Here is a 20,108-nt window from a genome sequence, read left to right as displayed (position 1 = left end):
CTTAAATACAACACTTCACTGTATCCTGACTGGTGGGAACACCTTCCACAGTACTTGCTTATATTAGCCGTATTCTAGGAGTTCCTCGTTGGTCAGCTGGTCATGAAATACACAAATTTGAATCAGTTACGCAGTTTGTGGTAGTTATCTTATCCAGAAAGAAGGCTGACCATAGTAATACCTTTGAATAGACTTAAGACTTGGACTGAAGTTATATTGTCAAAATCTGTATTGGTCTCCTGTTGGTTTGCTCGATTTAACACTCAGTTTTGTCAGCTTGTGGTTGGTTTTCCAGGGTGCTGTACTGAGAAGCTTACAGGGGGAGTAAAATCTGAACATTACCTTTGCTATTTGTGAGGCATTTTTATATCATGAGTCCATACTCTTGTATTCAACTGATGTTATGGAATGATATATAAATGCAGCAGGGCTGCATAGTGCCCTTTAACCCCCAGATGGGCAAATATTCTCAGGATTTTTTTTTCTTTTTTTTTTCAGGATTTTAAGAAAATGATTTTAAGAATTGCTGTATGCTCTTGCCTGTTATAAAGTTCATGGATAAGCAGGCAGGCAGGGATTCTTACTGACTGATGTCTAAGAGAAGCAAATTATGCATTAATTTCAAACCTTAGGAAGCCCAAGGTTGTGTACCAACTACCTGAATCTAGAAAAGTGAAATGCAACAAAATTCCTGGCAATTCACAAGTTGCAGATGCTTTAGATTTGGTATTTGGGTTCTACCTGATAGTGTGTCTACACTATCATTTCCATTTACTTTATAGTTAAGTACAGTCCTTTTCATTTGTAACAGCTACATATGACACGCAAGGAAACACTTAAAACCACAAGCGATCTTGGAGCATGTGTGTAAAAGATGACACGAGACTGCTTTTGTCTTCTGAGCTCATTCCTAATTTCTGTGTCCGAAATATATCAGCCACCATATATAAATCTTTTAACAGAACCCAGATTTCATGAATTTGTGGCTTGCCTGAACTTACTTTTTTTTTGGTGCGGGGGGGTTCGCGGGCCTCTCACTGTTGTGGCCTCTCCCGTTGCGGAGCACAGGATCCGGACGCACAGGCTCAGCGGCCATGGCTCATGGGCCTAGCCGTTCCGCGGCATGTGGGATCTTCCCGGACTGGGGCACGAACCCGTGTCCCATGCATCGGCAGGCGGACTCTCAACCACTGCGCCACCAGGGAAGCCCTGAACTTACTTTTTAAAAATCCTGGATGTACTGCAGATGAAAATGATCTCCATTACTTTAGAAATTGCACTTTACGAAATAAAAAAGATGAACATTTTTCAGATTTATTTCAGAACATTCTAAATCCCAGGAATGTTTATTGATGGAAACCCACATAGATTACGCAATTTAGAGATTTGGGGCAAACAGGCACCACTTTGCAGTAGGTTTGGAAAACAGAAAGCATTTCAGCACATGTTCTGCCACAAAGCCTTTGGCAGTCTAAGTTAGAGCTTCAGATTTCCTTCTGAAAGGGACAAGAGACTTCCTGTCATTCCTCTGGGTTTCTGCATGTGACACCGATGTGCACAATGCAAAGTGTAAACAGATGTAAATGGTGAGGGAGGGAGCCAGGCCAGTGTGTGGTTCTACACACTCTCCACACCCTGCTCGGGCGCAGTCCGCCTCTCCTAGGAGTCGGCGGCGGACATTTCCACCCAAGTCACAGGACGCTTGACTGGTTTATTTCACCAATATTTACTTATGGAAATAAAGGGGGCGTGGCCGGGGCGGGAGGAGGGGTCTGGGGCCGAGGGGCTCCGACCGCAAAACAGCACCAGTAACCTTATCTGCAGGGATCATTAACCTTTCTGGAAAACGCAGCTGGCTGTGCTCTGAGGTTTGTCCTCAGAATGTGAGGAGCGCCACACAGATACCGCAGAGACTGTTCAAAGGCTGCTGGGTTTACCTTGCGAGCTTTTGCTCCACCGTAGTGTGGCAGAAAAAATGAGATTGCAACAATTCTTTGTTCTGTTTCTTGTTTTTATGATGAGTCTTCTACTTATCCCCGGACAGAGACCAGGTAGGACTTGGATGGATTTGTACCGAGTGACTTGTTTTCGTGCCTGTTTGTGTGAATGGGCCTCTGAGCATGACTGGGTCTCTGTCGAAAATCCGCGTAGGTGTGCTTGGGGGTGAGTGTGTAGGATTTCAGAAGTGTGTTATCTATCCCGTTAGGTCTGTTATTTGGATATTTAAAAAATAGCTGGATTTTAGAATGACGATAAATATTTGACCACGATTTTTCTAAATTCGAAGAAAATTGATCCCAAAGCTATCATAGATATGGTGTCCTTATAAGTAAAAAGAGAGCTGTTATTTCTAGATATATAGTTAGATGTGTCACTTTAAAAAAGTGCCATTTTAGTATTATTGTGCTTACAGGGGCAAAAAAAGTCAAAAATATGTATGGTCAAGATAAATAATATTAATTTACTTGACACATTTTTCAAGGATTATATCAGTCATGTTGTTCTTAACTAACAGGGATTTAGTAAACAAAGTTATTTTAAAGTGCTTTTACTTCAGAACCAAATATCTAAGATTTCAAAGCGCTGCCAAGTAAAAAAGAAAAAAAAAATTAGAAAGTTTTCTAAGGAAAAAGCCAACCCAAATTTAAATAGAAAGGTGACACCATTTATATCTAAATATGTTAGATTATTCACTTGATAATATACTTCTCCATTTACAACAGAAAATGGTGCATAACTGGTTAAACATTCAGTCTCTGCCTTTTAGTTAGAAGTTTGATCACTGAGACTATTTCAAATGACGTTCCCTGGTCTGCCCTCTTTACATAAATAAGAAAAAAAGTTTCAAATTAGCAATTCAGAAAGCAGCTGATCCCTTCTTACTGTTTACAGCAATTGCTATTCAAATTGTTTCTCCTCTCAAAATACAGAGCAACTTGGACAATAGTCTTGTAAAATATTTGTGATTAATTCACTATGTAAACGAAGAAGTCTAGAAACGTTTAGAAAGAAGTCATGCAGGAGAAGAATTTTACTATTAAATCCCACCATCAACAATGAACTCTTAGGAATACCCGTCCTGAATTTTCATCCCATTAATTTTTTATATCACAATCACATCTGAACAGATAGGAAATAATCACAGTATAATTTGGTTCGAAAGTATTCCCTCACAGTCTTCAGATTAAATAACAACTAATTTTCTGTAAATGCCCCTGATATTTTCCTCTTTTTTTTTTTTTCCAGCTAATTTGGCAATGAGAAGAAAGTTGCACAGGTACAACTGCCTTCAGAGGAGATGTATGCCTCTCCATTCACGAGTGCCCTTCCCCTGAGGTATTTCTGATGGAAAGGGTTTTATTACATTTAGGCAATGTTCCAGATTAGATATACCCGAGAATGCTTAAATGGCTTTAGAGTGATGTCAGTTTAAGGAATGCATACTAATGGTTTGCATAACTAACAGTGAAATGAAATGATGTTTGGGAATGGCTTTAATCATTTAATGGGATGGAGGAGGAAAATGTAGGAAAATCTTGATAATTGTTGAACCTGAGTGATAGTTATATGGGGATTCATACCATTGTGTGTGTTTGAAAATTTTCATAATTAAAAAAATCAGGCACGAGGAGGATGTAATTAATTATAAAGGTATCTTTAAACACGTGTTTTGAAAATCTCTGACTAGCTCCCTATGCTGTCCAGAACAAGCACGTTTCCCATTCACACCACTCTATGCTTGAAAGCATTTGCACACGTTTGCCCAACACCACCAAATGGATGATGTATTAGCCTCAATACTTAGTAATTTATGTTTCCTGAAAATATTTCTTTTCATATATAGAATCAACTTAATATTAATGACATGGCAGCTTTCCAGCTTCACTAATAGAATTGGTCATGATGGTTGCATCTTTAAGGATAAATTCTGAATAGAATTTTGTTCCTGATTTTACACTACCACCATCAGCAGTAATACTGCTTGAATCAGTTAACATCACACACCGCCCAAGTTTGTTACTTCACACTAAAAAATAAGAAACTTGACGCTCCATTGTAATTATTCTAAGCTCTTTAATTCACATGAAATATAGCTTCCTTTAAAAAAAAAAGTCATAGAAATATCCCTCAGCTGGTTAACATAACACAGGCAGTTGCTAAATTAGCCTATTCATTTAGCCTGTGGACTGGAGCATTTATGGCACTATGCATTCAGGGAAAAGAATGATTGCTGTGCCTGGTGTTTAATACACGCTTTTCAAACCAGTGAAGACCCTGTAGTAGGATATTAAAGAAAGGAAAAGCAGTTCAGTAATAAGCATTTACCAAGAGGACTGAGACAAAAACCCAAGGTCTCTACGCCTGCATCTGTAACAAATTACTCTTTGCTATCAAAATATGAAAAAGAAACTTGGTGGAGAAATCCAGAAAGATACAAGAGGAAGTTCTTGAGAAGCCAATTAATAGGGACTAAAACATGCTTTAACAGTGTTTTATATGTTAAAAAATCCTGTGGTGTATGTCGATAATGAATTTCAGTCTCATATAAATAACGGTAAAATCTGTGCTTAGGAGGAGTGGAGAAGTTCAAGATTTTTCCAGCACTCCTCCACAGATAACAAAGAGGCATTTCACAGTAGCAAGGGAATTCCTGCATATGCAGGAAAGGATGCCTCACAAATGCAAACAAAAGCCCTTAGTCAGCCACAGGTTATATTGGCTTTCTCCACAAAACACCTGCCATAAAAACTAGGGCTGTAAGTAAACAAGATAGAGTAGTGAAATTTGAATTGTCAAAGTTAAGGAAAATTTTGACCTATAAACCAAATTTGTAAACCAGAGGGAAACGTAAGTCGAAGCATATAAACTATTTAATAATAGCAATCCTTTACAAAAGTTGGGTAATCCTTTTAAAGAACTGCTCAGGTTACAGCATCCATTTTCTCAGTGTTTAGACTAGTCCTACGTTCCAGCTACAGTTCTTTGAAGAATGTGTAAAAGTCACATTTTGGAATCCAGCATTAGTATAAGAGCCATTGAAAGAAAAACGTTAATTTCCCCACAGGGAACTATATTTAATATCCAGTGATAAACCATATAGAAAAGAACATGAAAAATATATATATATATGTATAACTGAATCACTTTGCTGTACAGCAGAAATTAAAACATTATAAATCAACTATACTTCAATAAAATTTTCTTAAAAATTAAAAAAAAGATAATTTCCCAAGATCTTGCTCAACCAGTGCTCTAAGTGCCGTCTTCAAGTTTGATAGCATGATTCTCACTGCCCTAAATCCTTGCATCTTTTTTATATGTCTTGCAACAAAGATACTTTGACTACTAGATAAAGGCACTATAGACACAAGTAGTGGAACTCTGAGGCTGAATCTCTCTCCATTTGTCCCCCTCTGTTTTCTACATGCTTTAGATAAAATCACATGTCTTGACTTCATTCAGTTAGGGTCAAGGAAGACTGTAAAGGGATAGGTAAGGTAAACATTTGACTTTGAAGTTTTACAGATTAACCTTTTAGAGTGGTTTAGACTTTCAGCTCACTTGATGGAAAAGCCCGATTACATTTACTCCGTCAATTTTTCCTTCTCACAGAGTCCTCCCTAAAGATCCTCAGTGAGATTTCCTAACTGTTGAGGTAATTAAATAGAAAATCTTGCCATATAAAATTTATTTTCTGATAATTTTTTCCCACAAATATTTTGTCATTACCTTCAGCCCTAAGTGAATTAGAGTGAAGGAAAGCAAAAGAAGGGTGTCAGGAAATCTGAGCTTATAGGTTGATGTGGAAATGAGGTAGGGGCTTTGAGGTAGGGACTCTAATGATGTCCCCTTCCAACAGTATCATCTCACTACAGCCCTGATTGTATCGATAAATATGTGCTCTAGGTAACGACACACTCTGTTAACACATACTCTTTCTAGCTTTTTAATAATAGTTATAATACATGTTCATGGTATAACATTTTTTTCTAACAGTCTGGAAGAATGTAAAGTCAGAAGTAAAAGTCTTCCACCTTCCTCTGTTGCCCATTTTCCTTTCCCAGAGGTAATGGCTATGAAAATATTTTTGGTAAAGTTACCTTTTAAAATTGAGACCCTTGATTACCACTCAAATGTAAATGCTTCTAGTTTTCTATTTTCTGCCTTTTTAAAAAAATTGTTTTGTAGAAGTATAGTTGATTTACAATATTGTGTTAGTTTTAGGGGTATAGCCAAGTGATTCAGTTATATATTTTTTCAGATTTTTTTCCACTGTAGGTTATTACAAGCTATTGAATGTAGCTCCTTGTGCTATACAGTAGGTCCTTGTTGCTTATCTATGTTATGTATATCGTAGTTGTATCTGTTAATCCCCATACTCATCACTTGTCCCTTTGGTAACCATAAGTTTGTCTTCTATGCCTGTGAGTCTGTTTTGTGTATAGATTCAGTTGTATTATTTCATGCCACTCCTGCGTTAGGTCTTTGTGTGCTTTCTCCACACCCAGACAACCAGCCTCCATACTGTCTGCCTTATTCCTACGCCCTTAAAGTCATGATCCCCCCACAGCCATGACCAAATCTCTTCTCTGCCTCCAAACTCTATGCAACTGTCCTATTGTCCTGGCCCTTCTCACTCTATTCTGCCTCTTTGTCTTATCCGAAAGCCAACTCTGCCTTCAGCACAGAATCTCCACTTTAGTGGAGCACTTCACCTCCAACTTTAGTGGCACTCTCTGCAAATAACTCTTCTTACTTTGAAGCACCTCTGATTCCCATTCAGTTATATTTCAAGCCTTTAACGACCTCCAGTTTCCTTAAACTTTTTAACCTCCTCATCCAACTCACAGCAAGAGATGATTCCTCTTCCCACCGAAAATGGAGGTAATCAAGCTTCAAAACCAGACCCTGCCCTCAAACTACAAACATCTGCATCTGCAGCATCTTCTGTTTTCCCCTCCTAGTCTTTCATTAGGAGATTCCTTTCTTGGTTATGGTTCATCTCTCCACACCTCAGGAACCTTGATCCAACAATTACTGCCTTTCTTCCCTAGCATGTTCAATATGTCAAAACCGATCTATTTCAGCTTTAAAAAAAGAAAAAGAAAGAAAGTGCACCCTTGGCCCCATAGTGCTCTCTAGTGACCAGCTCAGGTTCTTCTCTGCACAGCCAAATTTCTTGAAAAGTGGCTACTTCCTTTCCTCCCATGTATTTTCGCCTTCTTCTTCTTCTTCTTTTTTTTTTTTTTTTTTTTTTTTTTTTTTTTTTTGCGGTACGCGGGCCTCTCACTGCTGTGGCCTCTCCCGTTGCAGAGCACAGGCTCCGGACGCGCAGGCTCAGCGGCCATGGCTCACGGGCCCAGCCGCTCCGCGGCACGTGGGATCTTCCCGGACCGGGGCACGAACCCGTGTCCCCTGCATCGGCAGGTGGACTCTCAACCACTGCGCCACCAGGGAAGCCCTCCTCCCATGTATTTTCAATGCACAGTTCCCACTGCATTCTGGGAAAGGTCCCTAGTGACTTCCCTCTTCTCAAATTCAGTGAACACATCAGCTGTCTCCGTGGGTCAAGTTGTAGAATGAATTTTCCTTGGTTTCAAAGATACCCTGCTCCCTTCTGACCATCTCTGGAATAAATCACTATTCCTTTCAGGACCTGTACAGGGTGTCCAACTGCCTACCTGGAATCACCTCAGCTGCCCTGCAGATACTCGAAGCCCATGGCCACAGTGCACATGCAGATCTCCACCATGGCTTCTGCACAGCTATTCCTGTAACTCAGCTCTCTGTTCCAATACCATGCATGTGATCAGGAAGGACTTCCCTGATGATCCTTTATGTAAAAAAGCAGTACCAAAATAAAGTCTTAAGACAATTCTTCAACCTGCCCAAGATATTTCCAGTTTTCCTTTTCCTGGATTGTTTTTCTCCATAATACTTAATGCCATGTGACATAACATATATTTACTCTGTTGTTGGTTTAGCATCTTCCTCTCTTCATTAGAATGTAAGTTTCATGAGAACAGGAACTTTGCTTTGGTCATCAGCTCTTCAGAAATATTTGATGAGCGACTGAATAAATAGCTAAAAGTAAATTCTTTAATTCCTTCCACTCAAATATTTCCCCTGTGTTCTCAAAGCTACTGTGTATTAGGCATTGTGCTGCGAAACGTAACGTGGTACTGTCCCAACCTAAACTTCTGAGCAGAGTGCCCTAGTGTCCAGTTCTGTTTGGTTCCTCAGCCTGTCATTTCTACCTGACAACCTGCTTCCTCCTTTTCATCTCTTTACTACTATTTCAGTGCCTGTTACATCTCTCCAACATGACTGCCACACCTTAACTGATCACTCCAGCCTCCAGGTCTCTTCTGGAAAATCCATTTTTTGTTTTATCATCTGATCTTTTTAAACTGTAAATGCAATCGTGTCACACCTTGATTAAAATCCTTAACTGTCTCTGTAGCCTTCAGGACAGTGAGAACTCCCACAATTTAACAAACGACACATTACAAAGGGTACCTCTGCGGCATCACCTCTTCTCCCCTGCCCTTTCTCAGAGTGGGTAAGAGTTAAGACAGGACTGCCTAGGTTCTAGCTCTGGCCACACAGCTCACCCACTGGTGATCTCTGGTAAGTCACTTATCTCTTCTAAGCCTCCTTTCACTTCCAGACCTGTACAATGGAGCTGGTAATGGTATGTACCTTATCGTAACTGTACCTAGCACATAGTAAGTGCTAAACACATAGTAGCTAGAATTATTAACATGGCTTTAAAGTCAGTCCATTCTTCACCTCTTGCCCTTCCTCAAGCTACACTTCTGCCTACTTACTCTTTTCCTCACTATCAAGGCGTCCTTCAAGACACCTTCCCTGGTTTTGATACCCCTACAGATTTTATTAGATGCCCACTTTTTGCTTTCAGCCCCGTTTGCATATACTTCGGTCAAAATACCCGACTCACTGCCCTGTAATAATGTGTTAACTGACTGGTCTCCTCCCTACCTCCCTCCACACGCTAGAAATTCTCTGAAGGCAGAGTGTGGGTGTTCTGACTTTGTTAAATTAACATTTGTTAAGTGGGGCACAGAGTACAGAATAGTGAGCCTTATTGCAACAGCTGACCACAGATATGCTGAAATAGAGAAGTTTATTACAGTCCTGGAGGAAGCGCCCGGCATGCCTCAAGGGGCCACATGGGGAGGCGAAGGCAGAGTGCAGACAGAGAGAGGGGACCTGGGGGACACACGTGCCTTTAGTAGGGTCTGTGGTGGAGTCCTCTGGATTCCTGGGCAAGGGCCTGATAAGTCAATTCAGACCAAAAGAGCATGGTTTTGGTAAGCCCCAGGGGGTCTTCTCTAAGGGGCACATAAGGTAACCAGGCCCTGGGAGACAGGGAGACTGTTGACCACAAGAGCTGCTGGGGAGCCACATCAGGAACTTCCATTTGCTTGTGACCTTGCACTGCTCTCCAGGGCATGTGCTTCGTTTGTGGGAGGTGCTGGTGTCAGTTTAAAGCCCCCCACAAAATGCATGCCTGGCAGCAACACCATGGGGTAGCTTAGCTAGACTCTCATCATTGGGTTGCATTGCTTTATCTTCCTATCTTCAGCTGAAAAAAGTGCCCGGAATACAGCAGACACTCCACAAATTTTGCTCAAAGAAATGAAATGAAACTTTTATCAATATTTATTGTCTTAGCATTTAAGAGGTACTACCATCAGGCCCCAACACGCATTTTCAGCTTTATTTCCTGATATTAACTGCCAGACGGAACTCTTGCTGGCTCATCTCACCAAGTTCAAACCCTGCCTCTCCCCCAGGGTTCTCTTCCAACTTCATTTCCTATATGAGGCCCACCCTTGTCCAAATAGTTTAAAATAATTTTCCACTCCCAACAATCACTGCATTTTTATCAGTACGTTTTTAAAGTCATTTATCATATTCTACTTTATTTCATCAAATTTTACCAGTACTGGAATGTGAGCTCCTTGAAGATAAGACTTGGCCCCTAAAGTTTAGACTATAAACCTTTATAGTGTGTGAATAGCGCAGAGCAGCTTTAAGTGTAGAGGATTCTTGCATGGACTATAGTATCTGTAGGACGTCTTGCTCAAGACTAAATAAAATATAGAAAATTACTCTTTTCTCAATTAATCATAGTCTAGTGTCCGAAGACCATGTCGGAGAAAATCCCTAATGTTGCTAATTTACCGATGGAATAAAGCTTTTTTATTTTTTTATTTTTATTTTTTTTTGTGATACGCGGGCCTCTCACTGTTGTGGCCTCTCCCGCTGCGGAGCACAGGCTCCGGACGCGCAGGCTCAGCGGCCATGGCTCACGGGCCCAGCCGCTCCGCGGCATGTGGGATCTTCCCGGACCGGGGCATGAACCCGTGTCCCCTGCATCGGCAGGCGGACTCTCAACCACTGCGCCACCAGGGAAGCCCAAAATAAAACTTTTTTATAAAGACCCTGATGCCTTTATGATAGTATATACAATATAACATACTGAATATTTAAATATACAGCTATGTTTTACATATATATTATTATAATACATGTACATTCCCCTATGCAAAATATGTATATGATGGACTAAAGCCAAATTTCAGAGTATTCTTCACTTTGGAAACTGATTTCTCATTACAAAGTGTGTAATAATTCTTTCTGCAGATATTTAGTTAAGGTAGCTGTTGTCTAACATGTTTAGGAATCTAAAATTTCTTTGTAGCATAAATTTTTTGTTCTCAATTATGTATTCAATTCGTGACCTAGTGATATCAGGTAAACTTTATTATTGCATAGCAGTAATGTATTTGAAAAATATATTAATCTTAGACAATAACAAGAGAATATTTTTTAAGTGACTTGAGAAAAACAAAATCACTTATCATTGACTTCTTCAATACATTCCACTTTTGGATGTATTTTTTTTTTTAATAGTGATATGTGATATTGAATGCCACAATTCTCTCCACACTACCAATAATATCAAAATGTTAGATGAATTCTAAACTTTCCTGATCTTAACAAAATTATCAGCAATTTTCACCAGAAACATTCAAAATCTTGTCAGTGTATCTAAAATTCCTCAGAATATTGCTGATTTATAATGTAAATCCTTGATAGTTTACCTGTTACCACTCAGAATATTTATAAATAAAATAACAATGCAAACCACATGTCTTCTGCTTTGCTTTGTTAAAATTCTATTAGAGAAGAAAAATAGGCAGAATAGACAGGCTTTCCCAAGGCCTCCTGCACACCTGGGGTCATGCCTAGAGCTTGGGTCAGCCACTGCCACTATTCTAACCCCATCAGGCCTTCCAGAGCATTGACCCTTGACTGGTCCCTTTCTCCTGCTAAGATTGTATAATTCATTAGTTCCATAATTGCTGCCAGTATTACACGTTTTCCTGCTGCTCTGTCTTCATCTCATTGTTCTGGAAGAATCCTGAAGTCTTCAAACAGGCATGTTATTGCTGCTGGAGAATACATAAGAAATACAAATGGAAATGCTTCAAATTCTTCATCGAACCCCAAACTGTACAGCAAACCTACATTTCTGTGGTCAACTTGCTGCCTTGCACTCCACAATAACTGTTTCTAACTTTTTCTATTCACCTCAAATTTTAGGCCCTAATCTTAAGGCCGGTGGCCTTGCCTCATATCACAGAGAAAAGAGAAGTCATCACATGGTATATCCCTCAGCCTCCAAGTATAAAACAAGACGCCCATCTAATCCACCTCCTACTCTGCCCACCCTGACCCTCCTCTTCCTCTGGGTTTCATGGAAGGTATGACCGTTGCTCCATCTGTGTGTGGATCCCTTCCCTTCCCACTTTCTCAGGAATCTCAAACTGCCACTTTCACACTGTCTTCATTCTCTTTGCCCTCTGGATCGTCAGGTCAGCACTGAGGTTTAAACACTGGTAAGACTACATAGTAAAACAACACGTGCACACACTCCTTAGTCAAGGCTCTCAAATGAGTCTTCTGTACTCCTCATCTCCAATTCATTATTTTCCATTCACATTTTAACCTACTCTAATCTCACACCTTCTTTAAAATAACGTCAATCATCTTCATTTGCTTAGTTTTCCCTCTGATTTCTCAGCAGAATTTATCAATTCTGCAAAAATCCCTTCCCTTAAATTCCAGGATACCATACTTCTACTTTTCTGCTAAATTCTCAGCTGACTCTCTGGCTCCTAGGCAGGTGTTATCTTACCTGGAAAGACTTGCATGGCGGAGTTTCTCTACTCTCTCCTGCTCCGTTTCAGCCATTCCTTTGGCCTCAATTACCTCTTCACGTGGAGTGGTAATACTCTGCAGGAAAAAAGGAAGATCATCTCAATGAGAACAAGCAACGCCTGTTTATTCAGAGCTTGCTATGGCAAGGGAGTAAGCCACCATGACTATTTGGCTATTAAGAATAATTCTGTTCTGAACGTTCGTGTACAAGGTTTTGTTTGAACATATGTTTTCTGTTCTCTTGGGTGTATACCCAAGAGTGAAATTGCTGCATTATATGGTTACTCTGTGTTTAACTTATTGAGGAACTGCCAAACTATTTTCTACAGTGGTTACAGCAATTTACATTCCTAACAACAATATATGTGTTCCAATTCCTCTACATTCTCACCAGTACCTGTTATAGCCATGCTAGTGCATGTGAAGTGGTATCCCGTGGTTTTGATGTACATTTCCCTAATGACTAACAATGTAGAGCATCTTTTCATGTATCCACTGGCCATTTGTCTATCTTCTATGGAGAAACAGCTATCCAAATCCTTTGCCCATGTTTTTCAATTGACTTACTTGTCTTTTTATTGTCAAGTTGTAAAAATTCTTTATATATTTTGAATACATGGCCCTCATCAGATATATGATTTGCAAATTAGTTTCTTCCATTCTATTGATTGTCCTTTCACTTTCGTAGTGTTGTCCTTTGAGAACAAAAGTTTTTAGTTTTGTTAAAGTCCAGTTTGTCTATTCTTTCTTTGGTTGCTTGTGCTTTATATGTTAAAACAGCATTGACTAATCCAAGGTCACATATATTTACATTTATATTTTCTTCTAAAAGTTTTATAGTTTTGTATCTTACATTTATGTCTGTGATCCGTTTTGAGTTAAATTTTGCGTATGGTGTGAGGAAGGAGTCCAACTTCTTTTGCATATGGACATCCAATTGTTCTAGCACAATTTGTTGAAATTACTATTCTTTCCCCCATTGAATTACCTTGGCACTACTGTGAAAAATCTGTTGACCACTAATGTAAGGGTTTATTTCTGGACTCTCAGTTCTATTTCACTGATGTAATATCAATCCTTGAACTAATCCTATAATAGTTCTATTGATTATTGCATTATTTTAGCAAGTTTTTAAATCAGGATGTGTGAGTTCTCCAATTTTATAGTTCAAGATTGTTTTGGTTATTCTGGTTCCTTGAATTTCCATATGAATTTTAATATCAGCGTGTCAGTTTCTGCAAAGAGCCAGCTGTGATTTGGATAGCATTATCTTTAATCTGTAGATCAATGTGGGAAGTATTGCTATCTTCACAATTATGTTTTTCAATACATGAACATGGACCCTTGAGCAACATGGGTTTGCACTGTGTAGGTCCACTTATGTGGATTTTTTTCACTAAGTAAGTGCCACAGTCCTATACAATCCATGGTTGACTGAATCTGTGGATGCAGAACCACAGATACAGAGGGCCAACTGTAAGGTTATACGCAGATTTTCAACTGTGTGAAGGGTCAGTGCCCCTAATCGCCACGTTGTTCAAGGGTCAAGTGTAATCAGATCTAACTTAGTTTATCTCAACATTTTATAATTTTTTAGAATACAATTTTTATACCTCTTTTGTTTAGCTTACTCCTGATATTTTATTCTTTTGGTACTATTGTAAATAGAATTTTCTTAATTTATATTTTTGAATTATTCATTGCTAATATATAGAACTGTAATTGATTTTTGCTTATTGACCTTATATCCTATAACCTTAATGAAATTATTAATTCTCATAGATTTTAGTAGGTTCCTTAGGATTTGCTATGTATGAGCTCATGTCATCTGCAAATAGATGTAGTTTTACTTCTTCATTTCTAATCTGGATGCCTTTTCTTTTCCTTGTCTAATTGCCCTAACTAGTCTGGTGCAATGTTGAATAGAAGTGGTGAGAACAGACATCCCTGTCTTATTCCTGATCTTAGATGGAAAGCATTCAGTCTTTCACCATTAAGTATGATGTTAGCTGTGGAACTCTGTAGATGTCCTTTATCAGGTTGAAGAAGATCCCTTCTGTTCCTAGTTTGTCGAATATTTTTATCATGAAACAAGAGCGTTGGGTTGTGTCAACTGTTTTGTCTTTATCTATTACTAGTGTGCATTTTCATCCTTTATTCTATTGAAATCATGCATTACAGTAACTGATTTTTGGATGTTAAACTGATCTTGCATTCCTGGGTTGAGTCCCACTAGGTATGATTTTTATATATTGCTGGATTCAGTGTGCTAATATTTCCATGTATTTTTGTATCAATACATTCACATTGGTCTGTAGTAGTCTTCTTGTCTTGTGATATCCTTTTCTGGTTTTGGTATCAGGGTAACATTGATCTCATAGAATGAGTCGGGAAGTGTTTCCACCTCTTCTATATTTTGGAAGTGTTTGTGAAGGATTAATACTAATTATTTAGATGTTTGGTAGAATTCACCAGTAAAGCCATTTGCCTAGGGCTTTTCTTTGTCAAAGATTTTAAATTGCTAATTCAATGTTTTTATTTGTTAAAGGTATATTCAGATTTCACTATTTCTTCTTGAGTCACTTTTGGTAGTTTGGGTCGTTCCAGGAATTCATTCATTTCATCTAAGTTATCTAACTTTCTGGCATACAATACAGAATATTTATAATTTGTTCTTTATTTCTATAAGGTCTGTGGTGATGTTTTCTCTTTCATTCCTAAGTTTAGCAATTTGAGTCTTTTCCTTTTTATTCTTGGTCAGTCTAGATAAGGTTAGTCAATGTTGTTGACCTTTTCATAGGACCAAATTTTGGTTTTGTTCATTTTCTCTATACTTTCCCCGTTCTCTATTTCATTCATTTCTGTTCTACTCCTTACTATTTTCTTCCTTCTCTTTGCTTTAGGTTTCATTTGCTCTTTTTTTCCTAGTGTTTTAGGGTGGAATGTTAGCCTATTGATTGACATATTTCTTCTCTTTTATTTATTTATTTATTTATTTTTGTGGATCTTCTTTTTTAATATGGATGTTTAGAGTTATAAATTTTCAGCTAAGCACAACTTTAGCTGCATCCCATACACTTTCCTATTCATCTCAAAGTATTTTCTTATTTCCCTTGTGATTTCTTCTTTGATGTAATGGTTGTTTAGAAGTGTGTTGTTAATTTCCAATTATTTGCGAATTTCCCAGATTTATTTGCTATTGATTCCTCATTTCATCCTGATGTTAAATCATCTATTTCTCATTTCAGTTGTGTCAGTTTTTGCTCCATGTGCTTTGGGACTCTGTTTTTAGGTGTATGTATCTTCATAGTTATTTTATCTTTCTCAATTGACCCTTTTATCGCTGTAAAATGTCTTTGTCTGTAATAATAATTGTTGTCTTAGAGTTTATTTTATCTGACATTAGTGTATCCACTTCAGCTCTCTTACGGTTGCTGTCTGCATATTATCTTTTTCTATCCTTTTACTTCCAATCTGTTTTGTGACATTGAATAAAAAGTGTGTCTCTTGTAGACCATAGAGTCGGATCATTTTTCTTTTACTGTCTGATAATATCTACCTTTTGAATGGTTTGTTTAGTAGATTCACATTTAGTGTAATTATTGATATGGCTGGGCACATACCTGATATTTTACTTTCTGTTTTCTATGTCTCACGTATTTTTTTCCCTCCGTTCCTCCATTCCTCCTTTACTTTTTTTTTGTTTTGCATTAAGTGAATATTTTCTGGTGTAATATTTTAATTCTTTTAACTTTTTTTCACGATGTTATTTTCTTAGTGGTTGCTCTAGGACTTAAACAATACATGTCTACACTTACCTGAATCTAATTCAGGTTACACTAGTTTAAGTCCAGTAAGATATAGAAATACATAGGTAGTGCTACTGTCTCTTCCCTGTTAATTCTATTATAGTTATACATGTTGCACACACACACACACACACACACACACACACACACACATATACAACACATCCAACTTTGCTGTAATTTTCGCCTTATACAATTTTAGGTCCTTTAAAGCTGAGGGAAGAAAGGAAAGGAAGTATATATTTATAGAGTTTTTATATCAGCCTTCTTATTTATCATTTCTGGTTCTTGTCATTAGTAGATTTTTCTGATATGTTAGTCTGTCAAGCTGTTTTAACAAAGTACCATAGACTGGGTGGTTTATAAACAACAGAGATTTATTTCTCACAGTTCTTGAGGCTGGGAAGTCCAAGAACAAGGCACCAGCAGACTCAGTGTCTAGTGTGAGCCTATTCTTGGTTCATAGATGGTCATCTTCTTACTGTGTCTTCACACGGTGGTAGGGAGTTCTCTGGTTTCTACATTATAAGGGCACTAATCCCAATCATGAGGGCTCCACCCTCATGACCTAAACACCACCTCCCAAAAGCCACACCTCCAAATACCAGCCACTGGGGTTAGGCTCCAACATATGAGTTTTGGGGGAAAGCAAACATTCATCCTATAGCACCTGAATAAATGTTTCTCTGTTTGCTATACTCCCTTAAGACAATTTCTATAAACTTTAAATACTTTGGAAAAAAAAATTTCACCAGCTATAGTTGATTCACAGGGAAGAAGGACCACAGAGTTCCTTATACCACCACTTTAAGTACTCTACAAATTATGCATATTTTAAACATGGGTACTTAGTGGCAAATTGCTCTCTAGAAAAGTTTCACCACTTTGCATTTCCAATAACAAGTCATGAGAATGTGTATTCCCCATACTCTTGCCAACACTGAATACTTTTAGTTTTTGCCTAGCTCATAAGCAAAAAAACTCATCTCTTTTTTATGTTCAAAATTTAGACAGTCTGAGTTGAGAGATGATTCCTAGAAGAGGCATACCTGCATATTCTTATTGCTAAATTATAGTTGACACTCCAACATGACTATCAGGAAAGTGAAGGAGAAAGAAGCTTCTAGAAATGAAGCAAGAGACTGTTTTCATGTCTTTGGGAAGTGGTCAAAACAAACTGCCTAGGACAAGCCCCAGGAATCCCCTGGATGCACAGCCAGCCATGCTGGTATCCAGTCCTACAAACCAACTGGCTAGTACAAGCCCTGGGATGCATGGGTCACATAGCCAGCATCACCATGACCTGGCCCTGTCCAGCAGTGGACTGGCAGCCACCACATGAAGCAGAGCCTCACAGCCAACTGAGCAGGGGGTCAGCCCCACCTACCAACATGCCCAAAGGGCTCAGTCCTGCCACAACTGAAGGACTCACACAACCAATATAGGGGACACCCCTAGAGCGTGTAACTGATGACCAGAGAGGAGTGTGCTGCTGGCCCCATAGGATGTCTTCTACATAAGGCCACTTATCCCAAGATTGGGAAATTAACTGACCTACCTAAGACCTAGAAATAAATACAGAGAATTTGGCAAAATGAGGCAACAGAGGAATCTGTTCCAAACAAAGGAACAAGATAAAAATCCAGAAGAGCATGAGTATATTGGTCTGCTGGATAGCATTTCTTATTATGTGTTTCTTTCTCCTTTGCTTCCAAATCTAGATCTTCTCTATCTAACTTCTCCAGGTCTACCAGAAGAGGAGTGAAGGAAAAGATACCCACCCACGTAATAGTGTGATCGCTTAGAAGTTTCTGTATGAAAAGGAATTGTTTGAAAGCAATGGGATGGTTTATTAGTTTCACACGATTCTCTTCTTTCTGGTTTCTCTTTAGAGAGAAAATAAATTCAAAAGCAATTCCAGTCTGAAGTATAATTATTTACTTGCTTAACAAAATTCTCTTATCTTTTTCTGCACGTTATTATTCTTACCTGGTTTAAGAAGAAAAACTCTTTAATGTCTTAGAACTCTCTAACAGTAAAAAGTGTAGGAGTTTAAAATTGTCCTTTCATATTCTTATAATTTTCCAAAGGTATTAAAATTACTTTTTATATGTTTGAGTGATTGTAAAAAAAAAAATCCTAAATCTGAAATCAGTTGCATTGGCTATTTGGCTTTGCAGAATAGGGAGAAAATTATTGGTTCATTGATTATTTATATAGAAAGACTAAGAAAGAAACTATTAACTGCTACCAATGTTATATAATAGGCTTTAATGTTTATGAACGTATTTTTTACTTTGAATAATATCCATTTATAGTTGTAAAATAAAGTCTGAAATACTAATTGTAGTTCAGTTTATATTACAGCTGAAATGTTTACTTCTGAACCTATTTTTCAACATGTCGTCATAAGAAGCCAATGTCTGATTTCTTTTGAAGTTCTGTTTTATGCCCTTTATTCATCTGTATAGACAGCTTCTTACAAAGGCCAACTTAAAATTGAAATTTAAAATACGCTTATGCCAATAAACTCTCAAGCAGAGTGATGTCTCCAATATATGAGTGCTCATCATTCTGCTAGGCTTTATGTTGGTGTGGTGGTGAGACATGTAAATAAAAACTCAGAGGGAATTTAAGGATATGATTACCAAAGAAGGACACTATCCTAAGTCTGAATTGTATTGATAATTAGTTGTTCTCAAATTGTTAAATATGCTCCTAATTTGTATTTATTCAAAGACTGTTAGCTCACTGCCATAAAGTTTTAATTCTTTTACTGTAAGTTAATGCTAGATATGAAATTTACATATTCATGTCTTGACTAGAAATTTTACTTTGTAAACATTCTAGAGTGGGAGAAGCCATAAACCTTTAATCCCTATTTTGTCAAAATAAAAAATTGAGATTTATATATAAAGAATTTGAAATATAAATTCTGATACATGAAAGTTTGTCTCCCTTTCATAGCTTGTTAACAGTGTTTTGGGGGGATGGAAGGTGCTTATAAAATACTGTAATTAAATTTACACACAAACAAAAGATGTTTTATGAAATGTGTTATTTCATTATTTAAATTGGATATTTGGGGGGAACTCTAAATGATTTTCTAGATGAATTATAATTCCTTTGCACAAGTGCATTTAAGTAGAAACAAAGCTATTAACAATTATATCTGTTGAAAACATATATGTACTTGTTTATATAATTTGTACAAAAAAAGAAGATTCATACAGCTCAGATACATCTCATGGAATACAATCCTACACTTTTGCAAGATCAGACTCTCACATTCACAGAAAAAGTTAAAAACCAGCCATAATTAAATGGCTATAGATTTCTGCCATACAACTGCAGTAATTGTTCAATAAAACGCTCAGTGATTTGAGTGTCTAGTTGTCCTTACTTGTGTAAGTTCAGAGTATTGAGCACAGCATGGTAGAACTGTTCCTGTACTTGTCTCTTTTCCCATTGTTCCTTTTCATTGGGGCATTTAAGACTGATCATACCCTGCCAATGCAGATCTTTTACCTAATTCAAGGTTATCAGAGGAAAGGCAAAGATTCTCTCAAAATTTATTAAAAAACTCAATAACCAGTGGCATGTATGTTGAAAGTGGCATACCAGCATAAGTCCATGGCAGTGGAGCCATATTTTATTCACTGGCAAGGTGAAGGGTGAGACCAGAGGCGTGTCAAATATGTGTACTTTAAACTTTACCTTCTCTGTGATTTGGTGTTTGTTTTATTGTTTTTCTATTAAAAGTTCTTTGCAATTTCTAACATTTTCAGAACACAAAGGAAAAGAAATTTTATATAGTTTAATCAAGATAGCTAAGGGTAAAAAAAAAAAAAAAAAGATAGCTAAGGGTATCAGAAGTAATGGTGCCACCTCAATTTGGAGTCATGGGTGAGTCAGTGAAGTGAGCAGATACAGAGTAGTGGACCAAAGAAGAGATGTAAATGTTGATCCCTTCTTTCTTGGCTCAGTCACTTCCAAACTCCGTGAAATCAGTGAGGGCTTTGGTCCCTTCATCATTTTCACTCT

The 20,108-nt window shown here is 37.9% G+C and overlaps 1 protein-coding gene and 1 pseudogene across 3 annotated transcripts in view; one reads left to right on the top strand and one right to left on the bottom strand.

Annotated features, from left to right (window-relative positions):
* The first annotated feature begins 1,611 nt into the window (after positions 1–1,611).
* APELA (apelin receptor early endogenous ligand) lies at positions 1,612–19,358 on the top strand. Of its 2 annotated transcripts, none has more exons than XM_082611651.1 (3): positions 1,612–2,051; positions 3,247–3,336; positions 7,655–7,888. In XM_082611651.1, exons 1-2 carry the CDS (start codon positions 1,976–1,978, stop codon positions 3,333–3,335), a joined length of 165 nt encoding a protein of 54 aa, XP_082467777.1. In that variant the 5' UTR covers positions 1,612–1,975; the 3' UTR covers position 3,336; positions 7,655–7,888. The 2 variants fall into 2 exon arrangements, with proteins under 2 accessions (XP_082467777.1, XP_082467776.1); XM_082611650.1 differs by lacking the exon at positions 7,655–7,888 and adding an exon at positions 17,786–19,358 and having other exon boundaries at positions 1,617–2,051.
* Positions 9,132–20,108, bottom strand: part of LOC309798910 (tripartite motif-containing protein 75-like) — a 40,543-nt pseudogene continuing 29,566 nt past the window's right edge. The window contains exons 5-6 of the transcript XR_014296216.1: positions 12,233–12,330; positions 9,132–11,486 (exon numbers count right to left, since the gene is read on the bottom strand). The product of XR_014296216.1 is annotated as a tripartite motif-containing protein 75-like (transcript). The remainder of the gene's footprint in view (positions 11,487–12,232; positions 12,331–20,108) is intronic.

Source organism: Mesoplodon mirus (assembly GCF_964341445.2).
Source record: "Mesoplodon mirus genome assembly, chromosome: 2".
Taxonomy (NCBI): Eukaryota; Metazoa; Chordata; class Mammalia; order Artiodactyla; family Ziphiidae; genus Mesoplodon; species Mesoplodon mirus.
This window is presented reverse-complemented; position numbering and strand designations above follow the sequence as displayed.